The sequence below is a fragment of the Babylonia areolata genome, chromosome 8 (genome assembly GCF_041734735.1).
Source record: "Babylonia areolata isolate BAREFJ2019XMU chromosome 8, ASM4173473v1, whole genome shotgun sequence".
NCBI lineage: Eukaryota > Metazoa > Mollusca > Gastropoda > Neogastropoda > Buccinidae > Babylonia > Babylonia areolata.
In genome coordinates, this window is record NC_134883.1 from 17,105,108 (window position 1) to 17,128,024 (window position 22,917).

Consider the following 22,917-nt stretch of genomic DNA (forward strand, 5'->3'; position numbering starts at 1 on the left):
TTACATCATATACAAATCTGACTTCTGTATTATTAGTCTGTGTGTACAGACTATAACTGATGTATATGAAAACAACAACAGAGTACAAAACACATCAGACCACAACATAACATAGTACAGTACACATCAGACCACTAATTAACACAGTACAGTACACACCAGGCCTTTATGTAACATAGTACAATACACATCAGCCACTAATTAACAGTACAGCACACATCAGACCACTATATTACATAGTACAGTACACATCAGACCACTTCATAACATAGTACAGAACATATCAGACTACTATATAGCACAGTACAGTACACATCAGATCACTATATTACATAGTACAGTACATACCAGGCCTTTATGTAACATAGTACAATACACATCAGCCACTAATTAACACAGTACAGTACATATCAGACCACTATATTATGTAGTACTGTACACACCAAAACACTATATCACATAGTACAGTACACACCAGACCATTATATTAAAGTGTTACACGCTATAACTTTTCTCTATGAACACAATAACACCATATATTACACATCAGACCACATGTCATATAGGACACTGTAACAGTACACACCAGACCACTTTAAGTATATCATATATAGTGTGTACATACACTATCTGTTGTCTATGATCACAACAATAATGTACAGTACACACCAGATCACTATATTACATAGTACATTACAAATCAGACCAGTTTATTAAATAGTACACTGGACATCAGACCACTACACTTCATAGTACAGTACACATCAGGCCACTAACATTTTACATGGAATTTGAACTCTTTCCAGGGCAGGGGAGGGGACGGTTAAGGATTTGCAGTGGGGGATAGAGGGCAGATGCAAAAAAAAAAAAAAGATAATACATAAATATCTTGACTAAGTGAAAAATAGATAAGCTCACAATGCATCGCCATGAGATATGCATGGTTGTGGTATTAGATTTTTTTTTTTAACAGTATACAGTTATCTATGTGAAGACATGACACTGTCATCTCTGTGTCCACACCAACTGGACACTTATATCTGTGTACACACCAACTGGAAACTATGGTTTATGTACACACCATTGCACTGATATCCACATCATTACACTGGTATTTCTGTGGTACTATATAAATGTAGATTATTATCACTTATGATAACAACAACAACAATATAAATAATGATGATGATAATAATAACAATAATAATAATAATGACAACAACAACAACAACAGTAACATCAATAATGATAATAACAATGATGATGATTCTACTACTACTACTACTACTAAAAGCAGAGCAGAGCAGAACAGAACGGAATAGACGAAAACAGAGCAGAGCATGATAGAAAAGAACAGAGCATGATAAAAAAAAAAGAACAGAGCAGCAGAGAACAGAACAGAACAGAACAGAGCACAGCACAGCACAGCACAGCAGAACAGAACAGAACAGAGCAGAGCAGAGCAGAGCAGAGCAGAGCAGAGCAGAACAGAACAGAACAGAGCAGAGCAGAGCAGAGCAGAGCACAGCAGAGCAGAACAGAACAGAGCACAGCACAGCAGAGCAGAACAGAGCACAGCACAGCAGAGCATAACAGAGCACAGCACAGCACAGCACAGCAGAACAGAACAGAACAGAGCAGAGCAGAACAGAGCACAGCACAGCACAGCAGAACAGAACAGAACAGAGCAGAGCAGAGCAGAGCAGAGCAGAGCAGAGCAGAGCAGAACAGAGCAGAGCAGAGCAGAACAGAGCAGAGCAGAGCAGAACAGAACAGAGCAGAGCAGAGCACAGCAGAACAGAACAGAGCAGAGCAGGGCATAGTAGAACAGAACAGAGCAGAGCAGAACAGAACAGAGCAGAGCAGAGCAGAGCAGAACAGAACAGAACAGAGCAGAGCAGAACAGAGCAGAGCAGAGCAGAGCAGAACAGAACAGAGCAGAACAGAACAGAGCTGAGCTGAACAGAGCAGAGCAGAGCAGAGCAGAACAGAACAGAACAGAGCAGAGCAGAGCAGAACAGAGCAGAGCAGAAAAGAGCAGAGCTGAACAAGATGGAAATGAACAAAGCAATCAAATAAAAGAACAGAACAGAGCAGAACAGAACATAAAGCAGAACAAGATGGTAAAGAACAGAGAGAGCAGAAGTAACAGAATGGAAGAGAACAGAGCACAATGGAAAATATCCAAGCAGAGCAGAACAGAGCAAAACAGTACAGAGCAGGAAGGAATGGAACAGCCGGAGCAGTACAGATCAGAACAGGAGTAAAACAGAACACAGCAGGGCAGAACAGAGCAGAATTTTGAATATCATAAACCGGTATGGAAAAGAACAGAACAGAGCAGAGTAGAACAAAGCAGGGTGGAACAGAACAGCCGGAGCAGTACAGAGCGTAACAGAAAAGAACAGAACAGAGTAGACCAGGACAGATCAACAGAGCAGAACTGAACAGATCAACAGAGCAGAGCAGATCAACAGATCAAGTGGAACAGAACAGAGCAGAGCTGAATCAGAACACAGCAGAGCAGAGCTGAGCAGAATAGATTGTAGCATAGCAGAACGGAAGATAACAGAACAAATCTGAGCAGAACAGAACACAACAGAACAGACAGACCAGGCCACACAGAGCAGGACAGAAATATCAGATCAAAACAGCAGAGCAGAAGAGAAAAAACAACAACAATTTAACAACCCAGAACAGAACAGGAGAGAATAGAAAAGTACAATATAACAGAATAGAACAGAAAACAGAAAGACCGCCTCAGAGCAGAAAAAAATAAACCCAGAGGAGGGTAGAGCAGAACAGAGCAAAACAAAACAGAACAGTTAAGAATAGGGGGGGAAAGGCCAGATCTGAACAGAAAAGCTAAGACCTGAACAACAAATTTAAGACAGGACATAATACAAGAGTACCACACAGAAGAATACAACAGAAATAATGAGGGATGTACTACTCTGTGTGTGTGTGCGCGCGCGCTTCTCTTTTGCAACATCAGTGCAGTTTGTGGAGCGCGAGTGACTGGTTGTTATTTGAATGTTCTTGATTTTGGTTGTTTCTTCCTCGTTGTATTCAGTTTGTGAAGCGCTGTGACTAAGCCTCTCTGTGAGGGAACAGAGCTATGGGTGGGGGATTGCAGCGCTCGCACTTCCTGGTGTAGACTGCGTGGACAGAAAAAATATCTGTATCCGTGCGCAGAGTAAGAACTGCGCCGTGTTGGGACATCGTTGCTTAGCAACCACACGACGCGCATTCCCGGGTCTCTTCCCGTCGGCCTGTTCACAGGCATACCACTGTTACGTGTTTTGTCTCTTTGTTTCACACTGCCGCTGTCTCAGTTTACACACCCAGCACAAAGGCCTTAAAGTACTATAATCGTCTGCTGACCCTATTTTACACCGAGTCATTATCTGAGTGAGGGAGCAAGAGACACTGAGGCGTGTGTGTGTGTGTGTGTGTGTGTGTGTGTGCGTACGCTCGCGCGTCTGAGAGAGAGAGAGAGAGAGAGAGAGAGCAGGAACTCGACCATTAGAATTATTGTCCATTCACAGCGTGAGGCAGCGAGTGGTGGCGGTGGAGGTTAAATGGGTAGTGGTGGGGAGAGGGAGAGTGGATGACATGGTAGGACTAGGATATTCACCTTCAAAACAACTCCAACCAGTGCTGTCAAAACACCACATAATATTGTGTGGTAGTGGTTAGTGGCAAGGGGCTCTAATTTTGATGCCAAGAGATATTAAGAATTACAACAACCTTGCTGGCAAGCGCCAAGTTGTGCCAAAGTACACTTGGTGGTAAGGGGCTTTCTTTCTTTTTTCTTTTTTTTTTTTCTTTTTTTTGGGGGGGTTGGGGGGGGGGTTAATTTAGATTAACTGAACTGAAACATTAAAAGGAATAATTTGGAGTCTATTTTGTGATGGATCTTTACCCTGTTGGCGACGCCACTTTTGTAGCAGAGTGGTGTATTATATTAATAAAAGCCACTTTTGTAAGCCGTGTTGTTAACCGAGTGATTTTATTATATTAAGGGGACGGTACAAAAGAATTACTAATTGATGATTTACTGAATTAAAGGATATAAAAGATCCACACACAGGCCAGGAACATATAGAGGCCAGTCACAAAAGGGTTTTCTATTTTTATTTACAACTGATAATTATGAGAAGATAAAAGAGAAGAAGATAGGAGATAAAGAGAAAACAGTGCAAGTGATATGGCGATGACGCGAGCCGTTGGAGGAACACACAACACACACTGCTTACGACACAGCAAGAGAGAGAGAGAGAGAGCAGGCTCTAGCCAGTGACTGGCTAGGTCTGTGGAAAAGTGACCAGTATAACCCACTCCGTCTACTTATGCAAGTTAAGCGAACTGCAATGACACTAGTGTGGCCCTTGAAGCAAATCGGATCAAATCCCCCTAAATTTGATTATCATTGTGTTTGTGACAAGGTGTTCAATGATTAATGTTTAAATGATTCCTGAACCCATTTACGTCGGATATGTCGCAAAAGAAAGAGCTCAACACCTACTTTCTAACGAGTATAAAATGAAGTGTTGATTATTTAAGATAAATTTATCATCTTAATTTTAGTCATATGAACTGATCAGTTTCAGCTAGCTCATCGCAGAAAATAACAAACTGCGTTCAATGAATTTAACGAAGGGAAACACAAATGGTATAGACTTAAAGATTGGATTGCGACAATTCTGCCAGCATATAATACTTGTAGTTTACTGATATGACAAAAGAGATATTTAATTAAATAAAATGCATCAGAAGCACAGATTAGAGCTCACCCAATGGCGTACAGCGACACCGGTTGTGGAGTGGTTGCTGTTAAACAAGAAGGACAAAATGACGTAAGCTTAGGTTCAGTTGAAACCTTTACACTGACGGAGGATTAAACTGAAATCAAGTATGCTTCTAACTGATTTAAGTGTGTGTGTAAGCACAACAAATATAATATTGCAGGGAACGATACAGAGACTTGATTTAATAGGTATTTAGAGAATAGATTTAGAATGGGCTTTGCATTCAAACCGGGAATGGCGTCACACATTACGAGTGAGTCATTGAAGACCGGGCGTGTTAATTGCGGAAAAGGCGTCTGCTATAGCTAAGCTTGTGCTGTTAATAGCCAGCTGACACTTGGCTACAATTGTAAAGTCACACATACATGAATATTACTGCGTTTAAATAAGTGCTTGCATGAATGGCAACTCAGATCATATATGTAGATAAACGCATTGATCATACAGGAGACATGAATGGCTTCACCATTTGTAAGGTAGGCAGATTCAGTATAATCATGGACGTTCAGTAAAAGGAGATATGTCACTGATGAATGATAAGAAATTATGATGATTAACATAGTCTGGACAGAGATTTTTCTCCCTTTTTTATCAGCTGAATGGAACCTGAAACATATCTGGACGGACTGTGCATCTGATGGGTATTTGTTATCTGGGGCAACACAAAGGAGTTCAGGTCGAATAGACCGCTGGAGAGTTCCGCGGCCATCTTGGATCTTGCGCATGCGCATCTAACTTTTACTCGAAATTGCGAGCAATGCCAATAGGCGATCGACAAAGGCAAAAGCAGCAAACATGCGCTGTCCCCCTTTTCTTCAATTAATAGCCTCCATTGTTACAAACTCTGTACAAAATGTGCGCAATGAAAAAATAACAAAATATTAGCAAAATATCGAAGAAAGAACCCTTCTGTTTCGCATGTTCTGCCTCTCTCGATCGCCTTGTTGCTCGAAATTTTGGAGAGCACAGATCATGTGACGCGCCTCTATAAGTCATGTCAGCACGGAACTCTTCAGCGGTCTATTCTGTAGAAGTTTGGTTCTGATATTTGAGTACACGGGACAATCAAAGATAAAATGGCTTTCATTTCCAGTTGCTGACATACAAAAATGAGCAATTTCTTGAACAGAGGCACTATAACGGAGAACATTCCCATTAGGTCGAAGGACATTAAATCTTAATTGCGAAACAGCAACTCTGAAGCAGTATCTGTTCATATCATTGTCATATTTATCTCTTTCGAAAACTGTATGTAATTACCCCTAAATTCGATATCCGTCATGATCTCAAAGTGTACCAGACCATTCCTGGATAAAAAGAAATTCAACAAGTCTTTCCTTACATAAACTTGGGAATACAGAAATAACCAACGCTTTGTTATAACCTCAAAAAATATGTTTCACGTACTAGTTATCCAACTTTGGGTACCTAGGACATTTTCCCTTTTCTGTCTAAATCAATTAACATTTTGATAAGCCGGCTTTGCACTGTGCAGACTCTCATTATCCCTTATTACAGTTTGAACTAGCATCTTACATACAAAAACATAATTTATAAAAAGAGGGTATCGTCCTAAATCGCAATAAACCATTTTCTTTGGAATTTCTTATTTGGACACCCAAAGATTTTTTTGCAAAGTAACATATGAACGTTTCCTTTTTTTTTTTTTTTTTTTCTTTTTTTTTTTTAAATGAACCAGCTTGATTATTCCCCAGTTGTTGGTTTTTTTCCGATGAATGGGTTATATTCCAGCATCAAAGATATTAAAGAAAGTGTTCGCAGTTATTTCCTTGTATTCTTGAAAACAGTTTAGTTGTACAACTATCTTCTTTCCATTAGTTGCCATTGTGCATCTTTTCATACTTAGCATAGTTGTAACGTGAAAACGTAGATAGCAATAACGGGTTCACTACATCCAGTTTCCGACCATCAAAAAGCCACTGTTCCCGTTTTCCTAAATAGCCCCCTTTTCAGAAAATCATGCTTTTTGTTTCCTCAGTATTCACACGTAACATGTCATTACAACACATTCGCAGAACATTCAGTTGATTTTGTAACCCACTTTGGGTTGTTGAGAGAAAACCCACATCATCAAGCGAAAAGCAAAACAAAAACCTCCGTTTGGCATTTGGAGAGGGAGAGAGAGAGACGGAGGGATAGAGAAAAAAACGAACGAACGAAAGAAAGAAGGAACTTTTTTATTGCTGAAAAAAAGAAGCACGTAAACATTGTTTTCATCCTGCCCTCATAAAGGGGAAGTTATAACAAATTCGCTATACAAAAGGCATAACAATATAAACACGGGTAAATTAAAAAAATTCTTTAAATCATAAACAACTACTTACAACAAAGAGAGAGGGATAACGATAATGACTTTTTTTTTTCTTTTTTTCTTTTTTTTTTTTTTTTAAAGATGAAATACATTGGAAGGAGCCTGGTCTGCGATGTATACACATGGGAGGTGGGGGTGGAAGGGCAGGGGTGTGGGGTTGGGGTGTTGTTGCTGAATAGGTTTCTAAACAGTGCGCATGCTGCTGTCACTGCGATGGTGGCCCTGCACTCTTGCCAGCAGCTGGTCGTCGCCGAAGTTCTTCCAGTCTACGACGGTTTTTATGAAGAGTGAGTTTCTGTACTGTTCTGTGTTTCCGTCTTGAACCTCTAATGTTCCATTGTTTTTATTTTATTTTTGTTTTTGTTTTTTTTCTGGCTGACCTCTCTACGATGTTCCTGGAGACAAAATCAACTAAAACGCCAAGGTTGAATGCGGCGTCTGTTTGTTGGTTGTTTTATGAACTGGCCCTGTGGCGTGGCAGGCACCACCCCCTAAATATCTTTTAAGGAGAGAGGGTCGGAGATCTTGTCTCTCTAGCAAGCTTGGAAGCTACAGTTCCTTCAACATGAGACATGAAGCAGCCGCTCGGTGTTGAATTTATCGTCGTCTCCACATCGCACTGGTGGCAGCTAGGGGTCCCATACCTTTGCCACATACTCGAGGATAGATCGTACGAGTGATGTGTATGCGGTCTCTGAGGGCAGTGTCGTAAGTTTCGTCGCAAAAAGCCGAGGGTAGCATTGAGTTCTTTGATGGTCCTAGCGACGTGACAGTGCCACTTGAGATCGTCCGATGTCGTCACTCCAAGATAGGGGTTTGATTTAACTTGCTGTAGTATTTCACCACAAAGATTGCAGAGAAAGTCAGTCTTCTCAGTTCTTGACTGTGACGATCATGTAGTATTGATTCATTCTCTTTTTTTTTCTTCATCGAAACGCATACCCGGGGCCCAGTCTTTTGCCCACTTTTCAAGCTGTTTTTATCCAGATGAAAGCAAAAGCCCCTTACTGATGGAGATAATACTGAAAGATTTTATATATATATATATATATATATATATATATATAAAGAAACAATAAATCGACAACATATACATAAACCCAAAATAGCTAATGCAAATATTCAACAACATTCATGGCAAAGAAAGAAAGGTATAAAGAAGAAGGTGGGAGTAATCTGGGAGAGAGGCATATTTCATAAGGCATCAGCAACGTCAGAAACAATACCGAGAATAACCTTCAGTCACAAACAATATTAGGGATGAATCATGTTTTGAAGTTCTTAATCAGATGTTCGTCAGTTATTTTCTTAAATTCAGGCAGATTTTTTTTTTTTTTTTGAGAGTGGTGCTGTGATCTTGTGTGTAACACGGAATGGGTTGGTTATAAATTTGCTTCTAAAAGGTAGAGCAGTGGCAGATATAATCCTAAACATAAGAAGACCCTTGATATGTATGTACATACATACATAACGTTTTAACTTAAGTGGGGCTGCGGGGGGATATTAAAATGTGTGTATTTAGATATTGATAAAGGTGGTGATTTTTTGTGAATTAATTTTGTGGAACGCCTATGTAGATCAGTAGCGGTTTGAGAACGATGTTACCAGCTGAATCCCAAATAGTTGAAAGAAAATTGTGACAGAGTGAATTACGAATGCCTGCGGCCAAACTGGAAGAACGAAAAATATTTTTTTGACATTCAGAATACCTGTATGAATGTGAAAATGTTTTGCACGTGGTAAGTGTGGGTGAATCATGAGCTGTGCATGTTCATGTGTGTGTGTGCGTATAAATTATGTATGTGCTGTAACACAGTCTGAATGCATCAGAGCTCGGGTGATGTGTGTCTGTGAGACGGAGTTAGCCTTGTCTGTTCCGAACATCAGGTGTGGAAAAAATTAAGTTTTTATTTCATTGTTTATTCACTGCTTAGTTGCTGGGTTATTTTATTTGAAATTCAACTTATGATTGAATAGTTTGATAATTTAGTAGTTTTTGCTGTTGGTTTTGAAATGTTTGCTTTTTGATAAATTAATACTTTTTTGTGTAATTTATAAGACGTAGTGACTCATAAATGAATACTGTATTGTTAATTGGAAAATGGTATGAATGCATGAGTGGTGTGAAAGGATAGCAAATATAAGAAAATAAAATAAGGGGACAGTAAATGAAAGGGGAACATTGAGGATTAGCTGGATGCTCGTTCAGTGTGTCGGAAGGAATAATTTAAATGGAGTGTGCCAAGAGCTAAACACTGGAAAAAGTTGTCAAGGCTCCATGTTGACCGGCCACGGAGTGGATGGACCTTGTGGAACTGGAATGTTCACTGAGGAGGAGGTGCCCGAGTTTCCCACAAGTGAGTGGGGTGGACATTGACACTACTGTGAGTAGACTAACTGGCCGGCCTGACTGAGGCGATCCTGGGATTGGATCAAGTTGTGCACAGAGAGAATTGACTTGTGACAGTTAAGACGTTCTGTTCCTGTCTTTAAAAAAAAAAACATAATTAAAATAATTTGTTTCCAGGTGGAAGTGTGCATGAGTGAATGAAAAAACTTTTTTCTTTGTCTTAATAATCATAATTGGCTCAGGGGAAAATTCCTTGTCTGTTTTCTGTTTGTTTACTGAGAGAGTGAGAGACCGAACACTGAAGAGAACTCGCTAAATATTTCTTCCCTCATCTTGTCTGTCTCCTCACCCACTTAGTAACAAAAATTGATATGGGACTTAATATAGGCACAAAAGAATAATTTTCTGCATGACAAGTTCAAGAAAGGTTTCCCTTTATACAGCTGGTATATTTGGGGTGGTGGTGGGGATGTAGTTTTGCACAACGCCATTTTCTGATCCATGGAATTCAAGCCATGCAAATGAGTTATTGCAAGATACCAAACATCAGTTACACCGATCAAATCACCAATAAACTAGTGTGCCAAAAATCAGGGCATCAAGCAGCACATTGGAACTTATAAGTTCTGCTGAAAGAAAGCTACGCTGGTATGGCCAGGTAACAATATCCAATGGAACTCTTGAGGGAGGGATACGGAGAAAACGATGGACTGACAACGTCGGGCAATGGACAGAAAAACCATTTGCAGAGACCCAGGCTTTGACACACAACCGACAGACCTGGTGAACAGTTCTGTACGGTGCCCAGGGGCTTCAGAGTTGAGAGAGAACATTTTGGGGGGTATATTTTTGCACAATGCCATAATACGATCAGACCAGAATAGGTTATCTGTTGCAAAACCAAGAATATGTGGTGATCTACTTCTTCAATTATTTCATTGTTATATAATGAGATGGGGAAGTTAACGAAAAAATGTTGGCGCTTGTTTTGTAGTAATCTTTTTTTTCTCTTTAGGTGAAAACAGATACGGTGACATAATTCTGACCAGCCATGCAATTGACCAATACTCTCTTGAAAAGATGAGAGAGATAGAGATAGAGAGGGAGTGACTGACAGAGAGACAGGAAAGAGAGACACAAAGACAGACAGACGGAGAAGGTAAGACAGAAAGAGAACTAACGTCTACCACTTCGATATCTCTGAAGAAACAGGTAAGTTTTATTGACTGAAACCCGCGCGTTCTTTTCTATCGCACTTACGCACACACAGACACACGCCGGGACGCACACACAGACAACCGCCCCCCCCACCCCTCCCTCCCGCACCCCCCCCCCCCCCCCCCCCGTCCCCCAAACACACACACACACACACACACGTGCACGCACGTACGCATCCTGGTTGGTTCCAACAGTCAAATGCCAAACACGCAAGGATCTGACACTGCAGGCAACAGACCATGACACCCCCCGCCACGTCTCTGCCATATCTGCCCTCACCCGTTCTCCGCCCACCCCCTCCCAGACCCCCGAACCCTTTCCCACACTCGCTGTAACCATGGGCAATGAATCAATATAAATAATCAACAGACGTACGCGCGTCTCTCTCCCTCTGTTTCTGCGCGCGCGCGCGCGCACGTGTGTATGTGTTTGAAGGCACTCCAAATTGTTCCCCCACAGGTATGATTTACGTATCGATATCCGTCTCGGCATGTCTGCTCGTGTCCTCGGCTGTTTACCAGATCAGGAGGGGACGGATCCGGGACAGCTGTATTCTTTGGCTGAACAATGTTTCATAGACTGGCGGATGAACCATTTTATGGAGGTCCGGGTCTTCCTCCACACCTCCGTTCGTGTTGACACTCAGGGGTCATAGCTTAAGAGAGAGAGAGAGAGTGTGTGTGTGTGAAATATGGGAAAAGAGATTGTGGATATCTTTTAAGATAATTATAAGCTCATCTTAAGAATATATTTGTTCAGGTTGTACAGACATACTATGATTTGTATGATAAAAGGTGAAAAAGGAATCTATCCTATTTTAACAATGATTGAATTGAGAACGATCACATTAAAATAAAATTTAGGACTGACACTGGAAAAAATAATCCATCAATCATATAACATTATGTATGAATTGTATGACGACGTTTCTTAACAATGGCTTTGGTGCATAAAAAAAAGTTTCTTTGTTGATCCTGGATTTTGATTACATCTGGGAAGTACAATCATTTGCACATTCAAAAAGGTAGTGCAAGTGGCTCTCCTTTGTTCTCTTTGTTGTTTAAGATGTGTGTGTATGGTTTGTTTTTTTTGTTTTTTTTTGTTTTTTGTTTTTTTTTACTGTGACTTGTTGTTTAAGATGTATTTTTCCGATGTGAGACGATTTTCTTTGTCTTGGATGATACTGGTTTTAATTTGTTTCTGCTCGGTCAAATCTTTTACAATCATAGTCTTTCTTTCTGTCGTTGCTGTTAAGATTTTTCTCAGATGTCTTCACATTTTTGCTCAGTCCAGTTTTCTTTTGTAGTCTTCATTTCTGTGCCGATCTATAGCACTAGATTTCTCTTTTCCTCTCCCAGTATACTACTTGTGATCCATGGCTTGGATTTCCATCGGCCTATCCCTAGGACATCTACTGCTGTTTCGGTCATGTTTGTGAGGGCTTGTCTTCCTCTGGATCTTGTCATCTTCAAGCAGAAGTAACTGGTCGAAATTTCCTCCAGTGACTGCTAGGAACTGTTCAGCGTCATCAATACTTGTCGAGGTTGAAATTTAGTCAGCTGTTTGTTCATCATGTCATTCCTCAACCGTACTTTGAAGTTAATTAATAACAGGATCGTAGTCACTGCCAAAGTAAGCTCATGGGAACATTCTTGTTTTAGCCTTTATCATCAAAGACCTGTTTCGGTTCTTCACAAGAACAAGTATAGTAGATGATGATGATAATGACAATAATAATTTACATTTGTATAGCGCTTACCCTGCGGCTCTAAGCGCCTTTAATAATATACCTATTATGAATGAGAAACAGGAATATAATATAATATAATAAAACAAAATAAAGATACAACCCTAACCATTTAAAACCAACGTAACCTCACTCACGACTCATTCAGCTCTCTCAGCTCCCATAATAAAAGGTATGATAGAAAAAAATCACTCACACAGCTCTTTCGCCTCACCTACATGATAAAAAGCCAAGAAACAAACTCGCTAAAAATCGATATCAAAAAGTGTAACACTTTGGACTCATACACACCTTCCACCTCTCACAAGCATCCAACCCTCACATAAAGACATGGACGCACACACGATAAAAACGGTTTGGAGAGAGAATAATCTATAGTCTAAAGTATTGTTTGAAGAAGTAGGCATATGTTTTAAGATTAGACTTGAAAGATTTTATAGTGGAGCAGTGTCTGATGTTCCATAGTTGAGATTTCCAAAACCAAAGGCCATAGTATGTAAATGTTCTGAAACCATGGGACTTGCGTCTGAAATGCAGGATTTCGAACATGGGTGTGTCAGATGAAGAACGCAAGCCGGGCGGGGTGGACTGTAAAATTTTGACTTGGTCAGAAAGGTACGATGGTGCAGAACCATACAATGAACAGAAATATATACAAGTTATTCCAAATTTGATACTTTCAGATACTGGAAGCCAGTGTGGCTCATACAGAAGAAAAGTGCATGGTTGTCTACGAGATGCTTTCAAGATCAGACAAGCAGCTGACTTTTGGACTGTGTATACGTTCTATGACAGAAGGCAGACCTATTAATAACGAATTACAGTAATCTGATCTGGAAAGAACACACGAGGTGACTGGTGTTTTTGTTGGATCATCTGTGAGGTATCTTCGGACTGAACTAATTCGTTTGAGCCAATAAAAGGCAGTCTGACAGACTTTTGTCACATGAACTTTCATACTGTTTCCTTTGATTTGATTTGATATGGATACTTATATAGCGCCTATCCTCGATCGGAGACCAAGCTCTAAGCGCTTTACATACTCGCCGGTTATTTGCACAACATAATGCATACCTGGGTAAAGCCGACTGACGACTGCCATCGGGCGCTCATCATTCGGTTCCTGTGTCATTCTATCAGATTTCAGGCACGCACACAAACTCAGACAGATATGTAACATTTAAGTGTATGACCGTTTTGTTTATTTTCCCAGCCATGTATGCAGCCATATTCTGTTTTGGTGGGGCTGATTTTCGTACCTGAGTGTCATCTGCAAACAACTGATGAGCAACAGTGTGGTTCTGGATGATATCAGACAGAGGGGTGTCTGGCTGTAATGCTGACCATTTCGAGAGTTCCATGTCAATCGCCAGGATGCTTTATGCCCACCAAAAGTGTCAGCAAGAATCAAGTCATGATCACTGGTGAATTATAGCAGGTGTAACCCCGCAGGGGCCGCAGAAAATTCCTCTAGTTTTCTTGTGCATTCATATTAACCTTAGCATCCAAGTCACCCTAAATCACGAGAATGCCTTTCTCGTAAACTTTGTTCATGACCGTTTGAAGCTGAGTGTATATTTTTTTTTCATCAGTCTGGTGTGGTGGCATGTATCTGCACCACCGTGATGTTCAATGATTTGGCTTGGAAGCGGATGGTCACGATCCTGTTGGAAACTGCGCAACACCCCAGTACTGCGTTCTTCTCGTTCTTGACCAAAAACCCGACTCCATGTACATGATCGTCCTCTTCTCCACCAAAGGACAGGGCATGCCCCTCTTCTTTCTGTAATTCTCCATCTTTTTCCACCTAGCTTCACCAAGGCCGAGTATCTGCCAGTGTATATCTGTCCATCCCATGGTCTTTTAGTTTCCCAACATATCTGGGTGGTCCTATGTTCCAGGAGGCGAATGTGATGTCGTTCCTTCCACGGACATTCTGTGGTTTCCATCCAGTAGTACTTTTTTTTTTGCGTCCGCACTGGTAGAGGTCGACGGATGGTGCGGTCATTGTTCACTCGGGATACGACCGTTCCGGTATGGCCTCTTGGTTCTTTTCCTTCATTATGGCTTGGGCAAGTCAAAGGGAAGCCCATCCCTTTACAGATCGAATTTTCCTATTGAGATTCCTCCACACATACGGCAGGTAGTACTGGGCTACATGGCTACCAGTTGCAGAAGGGGGATTTCTGACCTGACTCGCTGGGGTGACGGTACATGTGACCATCCATGTTGTGTGTGACGGTTCATGTTGTGTGTGATTGTGTGTGACGGTTCATGTTGTGTGTGACTGTCCATGTTATCGGTGACGGTTCATGTTGTGTGTGACGGTTCATGTTGTGTGTGACGGTTCATGTTGTGTGATTGTGTGTGACGGTTCATGTTGTGTGTGACCGTCCATGTTATCGGTGACGGTTCATGTGTGTGACGGTTCTTGTGTGTGACGGTTCATGTTTGTGACGGTTCATGTTGTATGTGTTGTGTGTGATTGTGTGTGACGGTTCATGTTGTGTGTGATTGTGTGTGACGGTTCATGTCACGTGTGACGGTTCATGTCATGTGTGACGGTTCATGTTATGTGTGACGGTTCATATTATACGTGACCGTATCTGACAGTCTACACCCAGTACAAGGTTCCTTATTCAGTGCACAGACCAACAACAGAGTGAACGGCGCGAACGGCCGGGTCCATCGACCTGACCGGCACGATGTCATACAGAACAAAACGAAATAAAACGACACGCTGTCGGCATGACAGGATGAGGAGAAGGTGAGACAAAGGAAGAGGAAGGGGGAGGGGGAAAGGATGAGGAGGAGGCCGAGATGAGTATGAGGAAGGAGGAGGAGGAGGCAGCGCTGAGGAAGAGAGGAGCAGAGGTAACAGAAAAGGGGGGAAGAGGAGCAGAGGACGAGATGAAGAGAAGCATGAGCAGGAGAGGAGGTGAAGAATGGGGAGAAGAGGAATATGAAGAAAAGAGAAGGAACGGAAGACAGAGGGGACGAGAAGAGGATGAGAAATGATGAAGGAAGCAGAGAGGAGAAACGAGAGAAGGATGAGGGAATGAGGAATAAGGATGAAGTGATGAGGAGGAGAGGAGGAAGAAAAGATGAACAAACGAAGAAGGGGGAAGAGAAGAGAATGAGGAGTGGATAGGAGAACGAAGAGAAGGAGGAAGAAAGAGGAGGTAGTAATGAGGAAGAGGAGGAAGAAGAGGAGGAGGTAGTAATGAGGAAGAAAGAGGCGGAAGGAGGCAGTAATTAGGGAGGAGGAGGAGGAGAGAAGGAAGAAAAGATAAAAGTATATGAGAAAGGAGAAAGGGGGTGGAGGAGGAGTACATCGAGTGTGGAAATAGGATGAGAATGAGAGGACAGGAGGAAAGGAAGATGAGAGGAGCGGGAGGAGGAGGAGGAAAGCAGAAGGAGGAAAGAGAGGTGATGAAGTAGAAGTAGTATGAGGAGAATTATAATAATAATAATAATAGTTATATAGCGCTGAATCTTGTGCAGAGAGAAATCAAAGCGCTTTCACACCAGTCATTCATACGCATGCGTAACTCAAAACTGGAGAAACTGAAGACAAGAGGCAGGGAAGGGAGGTTATCTTGGGAAGAGGTGGGTTTTAAGGCCAGACTTGAAAGAGCTGAGTGTGGAGACCTGACGAAGCAAAAGAGGAAGTTCATTCCAAATGCAAGGTCCAGAGACAGAGAAAGAATGGCGACCGACAAGGAGAAAATGAAGGAGGCTGAAGGACAGACGAGCAAGAGAAGCGAAAAAAGGAGGAGGACAGGTGAAGGAAGAATAGAGGAAGACAGACGAGAAAGAGAAGAGAAAGGAGGAGGAGGAGGAAAAAGACAGGAGAAGGACATGGTTCGTTTATCTATTTGGAGTCTGTTCATCTAAGATGATAATATTAGACTGGAAATAAATGATATTATCATTCTCATTATTTTTATCATCATCATTACTTATAGTTATAGAAAGAAAGACGAGAGAGAGAAGAGAAAGGAGAAAGCAGAGCTTTAAAAGAGTCACTGACCGACAGGCAGGGTTTCGGGCAGGGAGGTGTCAATGATGCTGATGGCCAGGGCATAGTACGGGTCCAGGCCTGAGGGCGCCGTGTAGTCCACGGTCTTGTAGGTATCGTCTGGAGCCAGCTCGCCCCACACGATGGACCCGTCCGCGTCGTTCACCGTGTTGTTGGTCTGTGCTCTGCACGGGCACACCGTGATCGTCGCCGCCAGCACCAAGGTCAGGGTCACATACACCCATGGACCGTACGCTGCCATCGTTGATGGCTGTCAGTCGCACCTGCCAACGGTCACACGTGACGGTAATAAACTCGGATGACACGCGGAACGGTCACACATAACACGACGAAAAGACACATAACACGATGCACAGACACACAACACGTTGAATGGACACACATGATGAAAGGTCACACATAACAAGGTGAACAGACACACATAACATGATGAACAGACACATGATGAAAAGACACGCATAACATGATGAACAGACACAAAACATAGACACTCGTAACACGATGAACGGTCACACATAACATGATGAACAGACAATACCATGATGAACAGACACATGAACACACATAACACGATGAACAGACACACATAACACGAACAGACGCACATAAAATGATAAACAGACACACACATAACTCGATGAACAGACACACATAACACGGTGAACAGACACACATAACATGACCAGACACACATAACATAGTGAACAGACACAACACGATGAACAGACACACACATAACACGATGAACAGACACACACATAACACGATGAACAGATACACACATATAATACGATGAACAGACATATAACACGATGGCCGGAAACACAAAAAAAAACGATGAACGGACACAAACAGTGGATTCATCTCACAGCGGACACAACAAAGGATGGAATTATGGAGAGAACAGTAAGGAAATCTTTTAAGAAAATTATTTACGATATGACTAGGAAAAAATAGCCTGATATTACCTACCCTAACGCAAGAGAAGTTAGAAGAAACAAAAATAAGCTCCATAAAACCTTCAGCCCGGCTGGTGACTCTGCAGGCTATTCCACACCACTAATTTCAGATTTTTTCGTGATAATGTAGACGATTTGCACTGAGTACCGAAGCGACTAAAGAAATAATAAAAATATCAAATTATGACAACAAAGCTATTATATACCGTAATTATTACCAAAACCTGATCGATCATACAGCAACTTGTAAACGCCATATTGTAATAAAAGGACCACAGAAAAACAACAACAAAACTTAAAGGGTTTTGATTTCATAGCTGTGTATCATCGTATGTTATATTATATTATAGAACCTAAACATGACCAAACCAAATGATAAAAAAAATAATAAAAAGAGCAACAAGAACCACTAATTATACATAAAGTCCAGTTCTTCGTCTTTTTTATTTTCCATCAAGGCCTAACAAAGCGCGTTGGGTTACACTGTTGGATAGGCATCTGCTTAGCAGATGTGGTGCAGCGTATATGGATTTGTCCGAACGCAGTGACGCCTCCCTGAGTAACTGAACTTTGCACTTTCGTCGAACATATATAGATAGATAGATAGACTGACTATAGATAGATCTATAAATATAATCCAGACCATGACCTGTCTAGGGTACGGCTCTTGTCGTTTGTTTCTTTCTTGAATTTAACGTCTTTTCACTGGAAAGTGATATTGGACGGGAGCGTATGACTTTATTACTGCGGGCGGCAAGCAACTGCCTTTATTATCAGTCTGAATATGCTGTTGGATTTGCTTTATCAAACGACGCTGCATGAACCTGTGGGCGGCAAGCAACTGCCTTTGTTACCAGTTTGAATATGCTGTTGGATTTGCTTTTTCAAACGACGCTGCATGAACGACACGAACCTTTCTCATGGTCACCGAACCTTCGCTATCAGACACCTCAGTCTCTTCACCTCCACCGTTGCGTGGAACATTTTCTTCTCACCTGGGGGAGGGAACGGGGCAGGAGGTGGGGGTGAGGGTGGAGAATCGTTTCTTTTCGTTCGGGACGAAAGTGTGTATGGCCTTTGTCGTCTGATGTCACCCTCGGAAATGACAGTTCCTGACAGTTTCAGTTGGAGTTTCTCAAGGGGGCGTCACTGCGTTCGGACAAATCCATACACGCTACACCACGTCTGCGAGACAGATACCTGTCCAGCAGCAAAACCCAACGCGCTTAGTCAGGCCTTGATCTGAGTGCATGCACATAATCTTTATTTGCATATATATATTAGAGTGGATTTCCTCTGTAGAATTTTGCCAGAGTACAACAATTACGTTGCCGTGGGTTTTTATTCAGTGCACAATAACCGAGTGCTTAAAGCGTTGGACTTTCAATCTGAGGGTGCCGGGTTCGAATCTCTGTAATGGCGCCTGGTGGGTAAAGGGTGGATATTTTTCTGTCCTCCTGGGTCAACATATGTGCAGACCTGCGGGTGTCTGAACCACCTTCGTGTGTATACGCAGTAGAAGATCAAATATGCACGTTAAAGATCCTGTAATCCATGTCAGCATTCGGTGGGTTATGGAAACAAGAAAAAACCCGCATGCACACCCCGAAAAACAGAGTATAGCTGCCTATATGGCTGGGTAAATAAACAAAACGGTCACACACGTAAAATGTTACATGTCTGTGAGTGTATATGTGTGCGTGCCTGAAATCTGATTGAATGACACGGGAAACGAATGATGAGCGCCATGTCTGTCTGAGTGTGTATGTGTGCGTGCCTGAAATTTGACTGACAGAAAACGGATCATGAGCACACAATGACAGCCGTCAGTCAGCTCTACCAAAGTAGCTAGCATGTTGTGCAAATGACCCCGAGTTGTAAAGTGCTTTATGCTTGGTCTCCGACCGAGGATAGCCGCTGTATAAGTATCCAAATCAAATCAAATCAAGTGCGTGCTGCACACGGGACCTCGATTTATCGTCCCATCTAAATTACTAGACACTCAGTTTGATTTTCCTGTGAAACTTGGGGGAAAGGGCGAGATCGGTACACCCATACCTTCACGGACACAGCAAGTTAGGCGGATAAGGGTTTTGTCCATTCTGCCACCTTTCTGATTGACTGACATTTCCTGAATCGACTTTCTTACTTCATTCTTTCTCCCCCTTTTCTTTTCATCCGCAGACGCGGTAGATCCCAGTTCTTCTCAACATGTACTGTGGTCTTCTGTTCACGTTTCTATCGGCGTAATTGGTGCTTCTGATCGAATAAGTAAAAACGAAGTTGGTTCTTCGCTAATCAACGTATAAAATAAATAAGTAATCCCCAAATAGGTTGCTGCTAATCAAAGTATGCACCTTGCACACAGTTGTTCCACCAAACCACTTGCCTGTACAGCAGCTGTTCCCACTGAGTTGAAAGGCTTTGTGCTGATGAGTTTGTTTACAATGTGGTAGAAAAAACAAAACAATGGCTGGCAAAATCACAGTATCGCCTGTCTGTCAAGTTGTTTTGAATCCACTGAATCACCGCTACCACAGACCTGCACACTGTCAACGCAGTACTGGAAATGTCGTCTGCTTGTTTATCAGCCACAACCGGGTCGGCAGCACTGATCCCTGATTGGCTGACTGGTGTTGTGGACCACTCTACCTGTCTCTCTGTCTGTCTGTCCGTCTATCTGTCCGTCTGTCTCACTTCTGCGTGGGGCAACTGCTGAAAAGACAAGAGTTCAGGTCGGGATGTCGGGGGGGGCAGCCTGTCAGCGGGCTGGCTGATCACACGGACGGACTTATAAAATATCTATTTCCTAGGCCGTGACAGCGCTGATACGGGGAATAGAAGGCGATCGGGGAATCGATGGCAGGGTACGTGTAGACGGGACGGGGACAGGCCGGAGGAGAAAGGGGTGGGGGTAAGGGGAGGGTGGGGGAAGGCAGAGGAGCAGCACTGCACGCAGCAACAAACAGATCCCCGCGTGTCGTCCGTTCCGCTAATGCACGCGTAGTGAATGAGGGTTGAGCGACGAATGCTGTGTGTGTGTGTGTGTGTGTGTGTGTGTGTGTGTGTGCACGTGCACGCGAGCGCGCGCGTGTGTGTATATGTGTGTACGTGTTCGTGTCACGTGTGTGTGTGTGTGTGTGTGTGTGTGTGTGTGTGTGTGTGTGTGTGTGTGTGTGTGTGTGTGAACACAGATGAAATTTTGTCAAGGCACATAAGTTTCAGTTAAAGGAATTATGGTTCTCCCGCAAGCGAAACCGTTCAAACACTGTGTATTTGTCAAATTCTTTTAGGACTTTCATAATCATACGCAGCGTTTAAAAAATGTTTAGTCTACTTAAGTCGTATGAGGGCTGTCTGATAAACTGTTTATCTCTCGCAAACAAAATCGTTCCAAATTGTCTACTTAAATCCTGTAAGGACTTTCATACTGATAAACAATGCTTACAAATAGCCCATTTATTAATATATATATATATATATGTTCAATCACATCAGCATACATTATAGAGAACACCCTCCCCCCCACACACACCCCCTCCCGCCTTCTCACCCCCACTCCCCCCTCCTCTCCCCCTCCCCACACACATACTCATCTGATATCACTTACAGTGAAAAGACGTTAAACTAAAGAACGAACACACAGACAGACACAGACACACACACACAGAGAAGTACAACATCAGTACAGTACAGTACAACACAGAGATACAGGCACATAGAGACAGTGACAGAACATAGAGAGACACTTTGAGACAAACAGTGACAACATAGATCTATAGAAACAAGGTGACATAACACAAAGAGACACGCAGAAACAGACAGCAACAGAACATAGAGAGACACATAGAGACAGACGGTGACAGAATATAGACACATAGTGACAGAACATATAGAGACACGTAGAGACAGACAGCAACAGAACTTAGGGAGACACATAGAGACAGACGGTGACAGAACATAGAGGGACATGTGGAGACAAACAGTGACAGAACATGGAGAGACACATAGAGACAGACAGCGACAGAACATAGAGAGACACATAGAGACAGACAGCAACAGAACATATGGAGACACATAGAGACAGACGGTGACAGAACATAGCCACATAGTGACAGAACATATAGAGACACATAGAGACAGACGGTGACAGAATATAGACACATAGTGACAGAACATATAGAGACACGTAGAGACAGACAGCAACAGAACATAGGGAGATACATAGAGACAGACGGTGACAGAACATAGAGAGACATGTGGAGACAAACAGTGACAGAACATAGAGAGACACATAGAGACAGACAGCAACAGAACATAGAGACACATAGAGACAGACAGGCAACAGAGACAAGAACATATGGAGACACATAGAGACAGACGGTGACAGAACATAGCCACATAGTGACAGAACATATAGAGACACATAGAGACAGACGGTGACAGAATATAGACACATAGTGACAGAACATATAGAGACACGTAGAGACAGACAGCAACAGAACATAGGGAGATACATAGAGACAGACGGTGACAGAACATAGAGAGACATGTGGAGACAAACAGTGACAGAACATAGAGAGACACATAGAGACAGACAGCAACAGAACATAGAGACACATAGAGACAGACAGCAACAGAACATATGGAGACACATAGAGACAGACGGTGACAGAACATAGACACATAGTGACAGAACATATAGAGACACACAGAGACAGACAGCAACAGAACATAGGGAGACACACAGAGACAGACGGTGACAGAACATAGAGAGACACATAGAGACAGACAGCAACATAGCGAGGCACACACTTCCGGTTGAAATGGCGACATACACTGAACTTACTCGGTTCTAAGACAAAGTCGACCTGAATCGCACTTGCCAGAAAACTAGAAAAGAAAGGGAAAAGAAAAAGAGATGATGGCATCAAGAAAAGCGAACCCGAAAGATCAAAAACTGTATGCACTTAGCAATGGACGGAAGATCGGAATTTTTAAGAACTGGAACGATGCATCAAGATCCGTGACCGGTTTTTCCAGGGCAACACACAAGGCCTACGACACGATAGAAGAAGCGTTGATGGCAATGAAACAGGCAGGACATGAGAACCCACCAATTTATGATATTGGTGAGTACGACAAAGAATATGACAGTGACTCAAACACGAAAGACAATACAATAAACAGTGATCAAGAGGAAAGACAAAATTCTGAAACAGACGATAATAACATTTGTTAACAAGGTAAATCAAAGGCTGGGTATTATTAAACGTACTTTTTCGTTTATTGATAAGGATATTTTTCTCCGACTTTATAAAGCTCTTGTAAGACCACTCTTGGCGTATGGTCTCCCTACCTGGTGTCCTAGACTAATACGTCAATCAATTACTATTGAAAGAGTGCAAAGACGTGCTACTAAACTGGTGCATGAAATTAAGGATTTGTCTTACGAAGA

At 42.2% G+C, this 22,917-nt stretch overlaps 1 protein-coding gene across 3 annotated transcripts in view; it reads right to left on the reverse strand.

The window, feature by feature from the left end:
• LOC143284586 (prominin-1-A-like) overlaps window positions 1-20,345 on the reverse strand; it is a 66,124-nt gene extending 45,779 nt beyond the window's left edge. For 2 of the 3 annotated variants that reach the window (XR_013055572.1, XM_076591405.1), the window contains exons 1-2: window positions 19,849-20,343; window positions 16,492-16,763 (exon numbers count right to left, since the gene is read on the reverse strand). Coding sequence is in view for 2 of the 3 variants with exons in the window: in XM_076591405.1 (XP_076447520.1) it covers window positions 16,492-16,741 (250 nt within the window). In the remaining variant the exon portion in view is untranslated. Of the gene's footprint in view, window positions 1-16,491; window positions 16,764-19,816 lie in introns of all 3 variants that reach the window. The other variant, XM_076591406.1, reaches the window with a different exon arrangement.
• Between the last annotated feature and the right edge of the window lie 2,572 nt (window positions 20,346-22,917).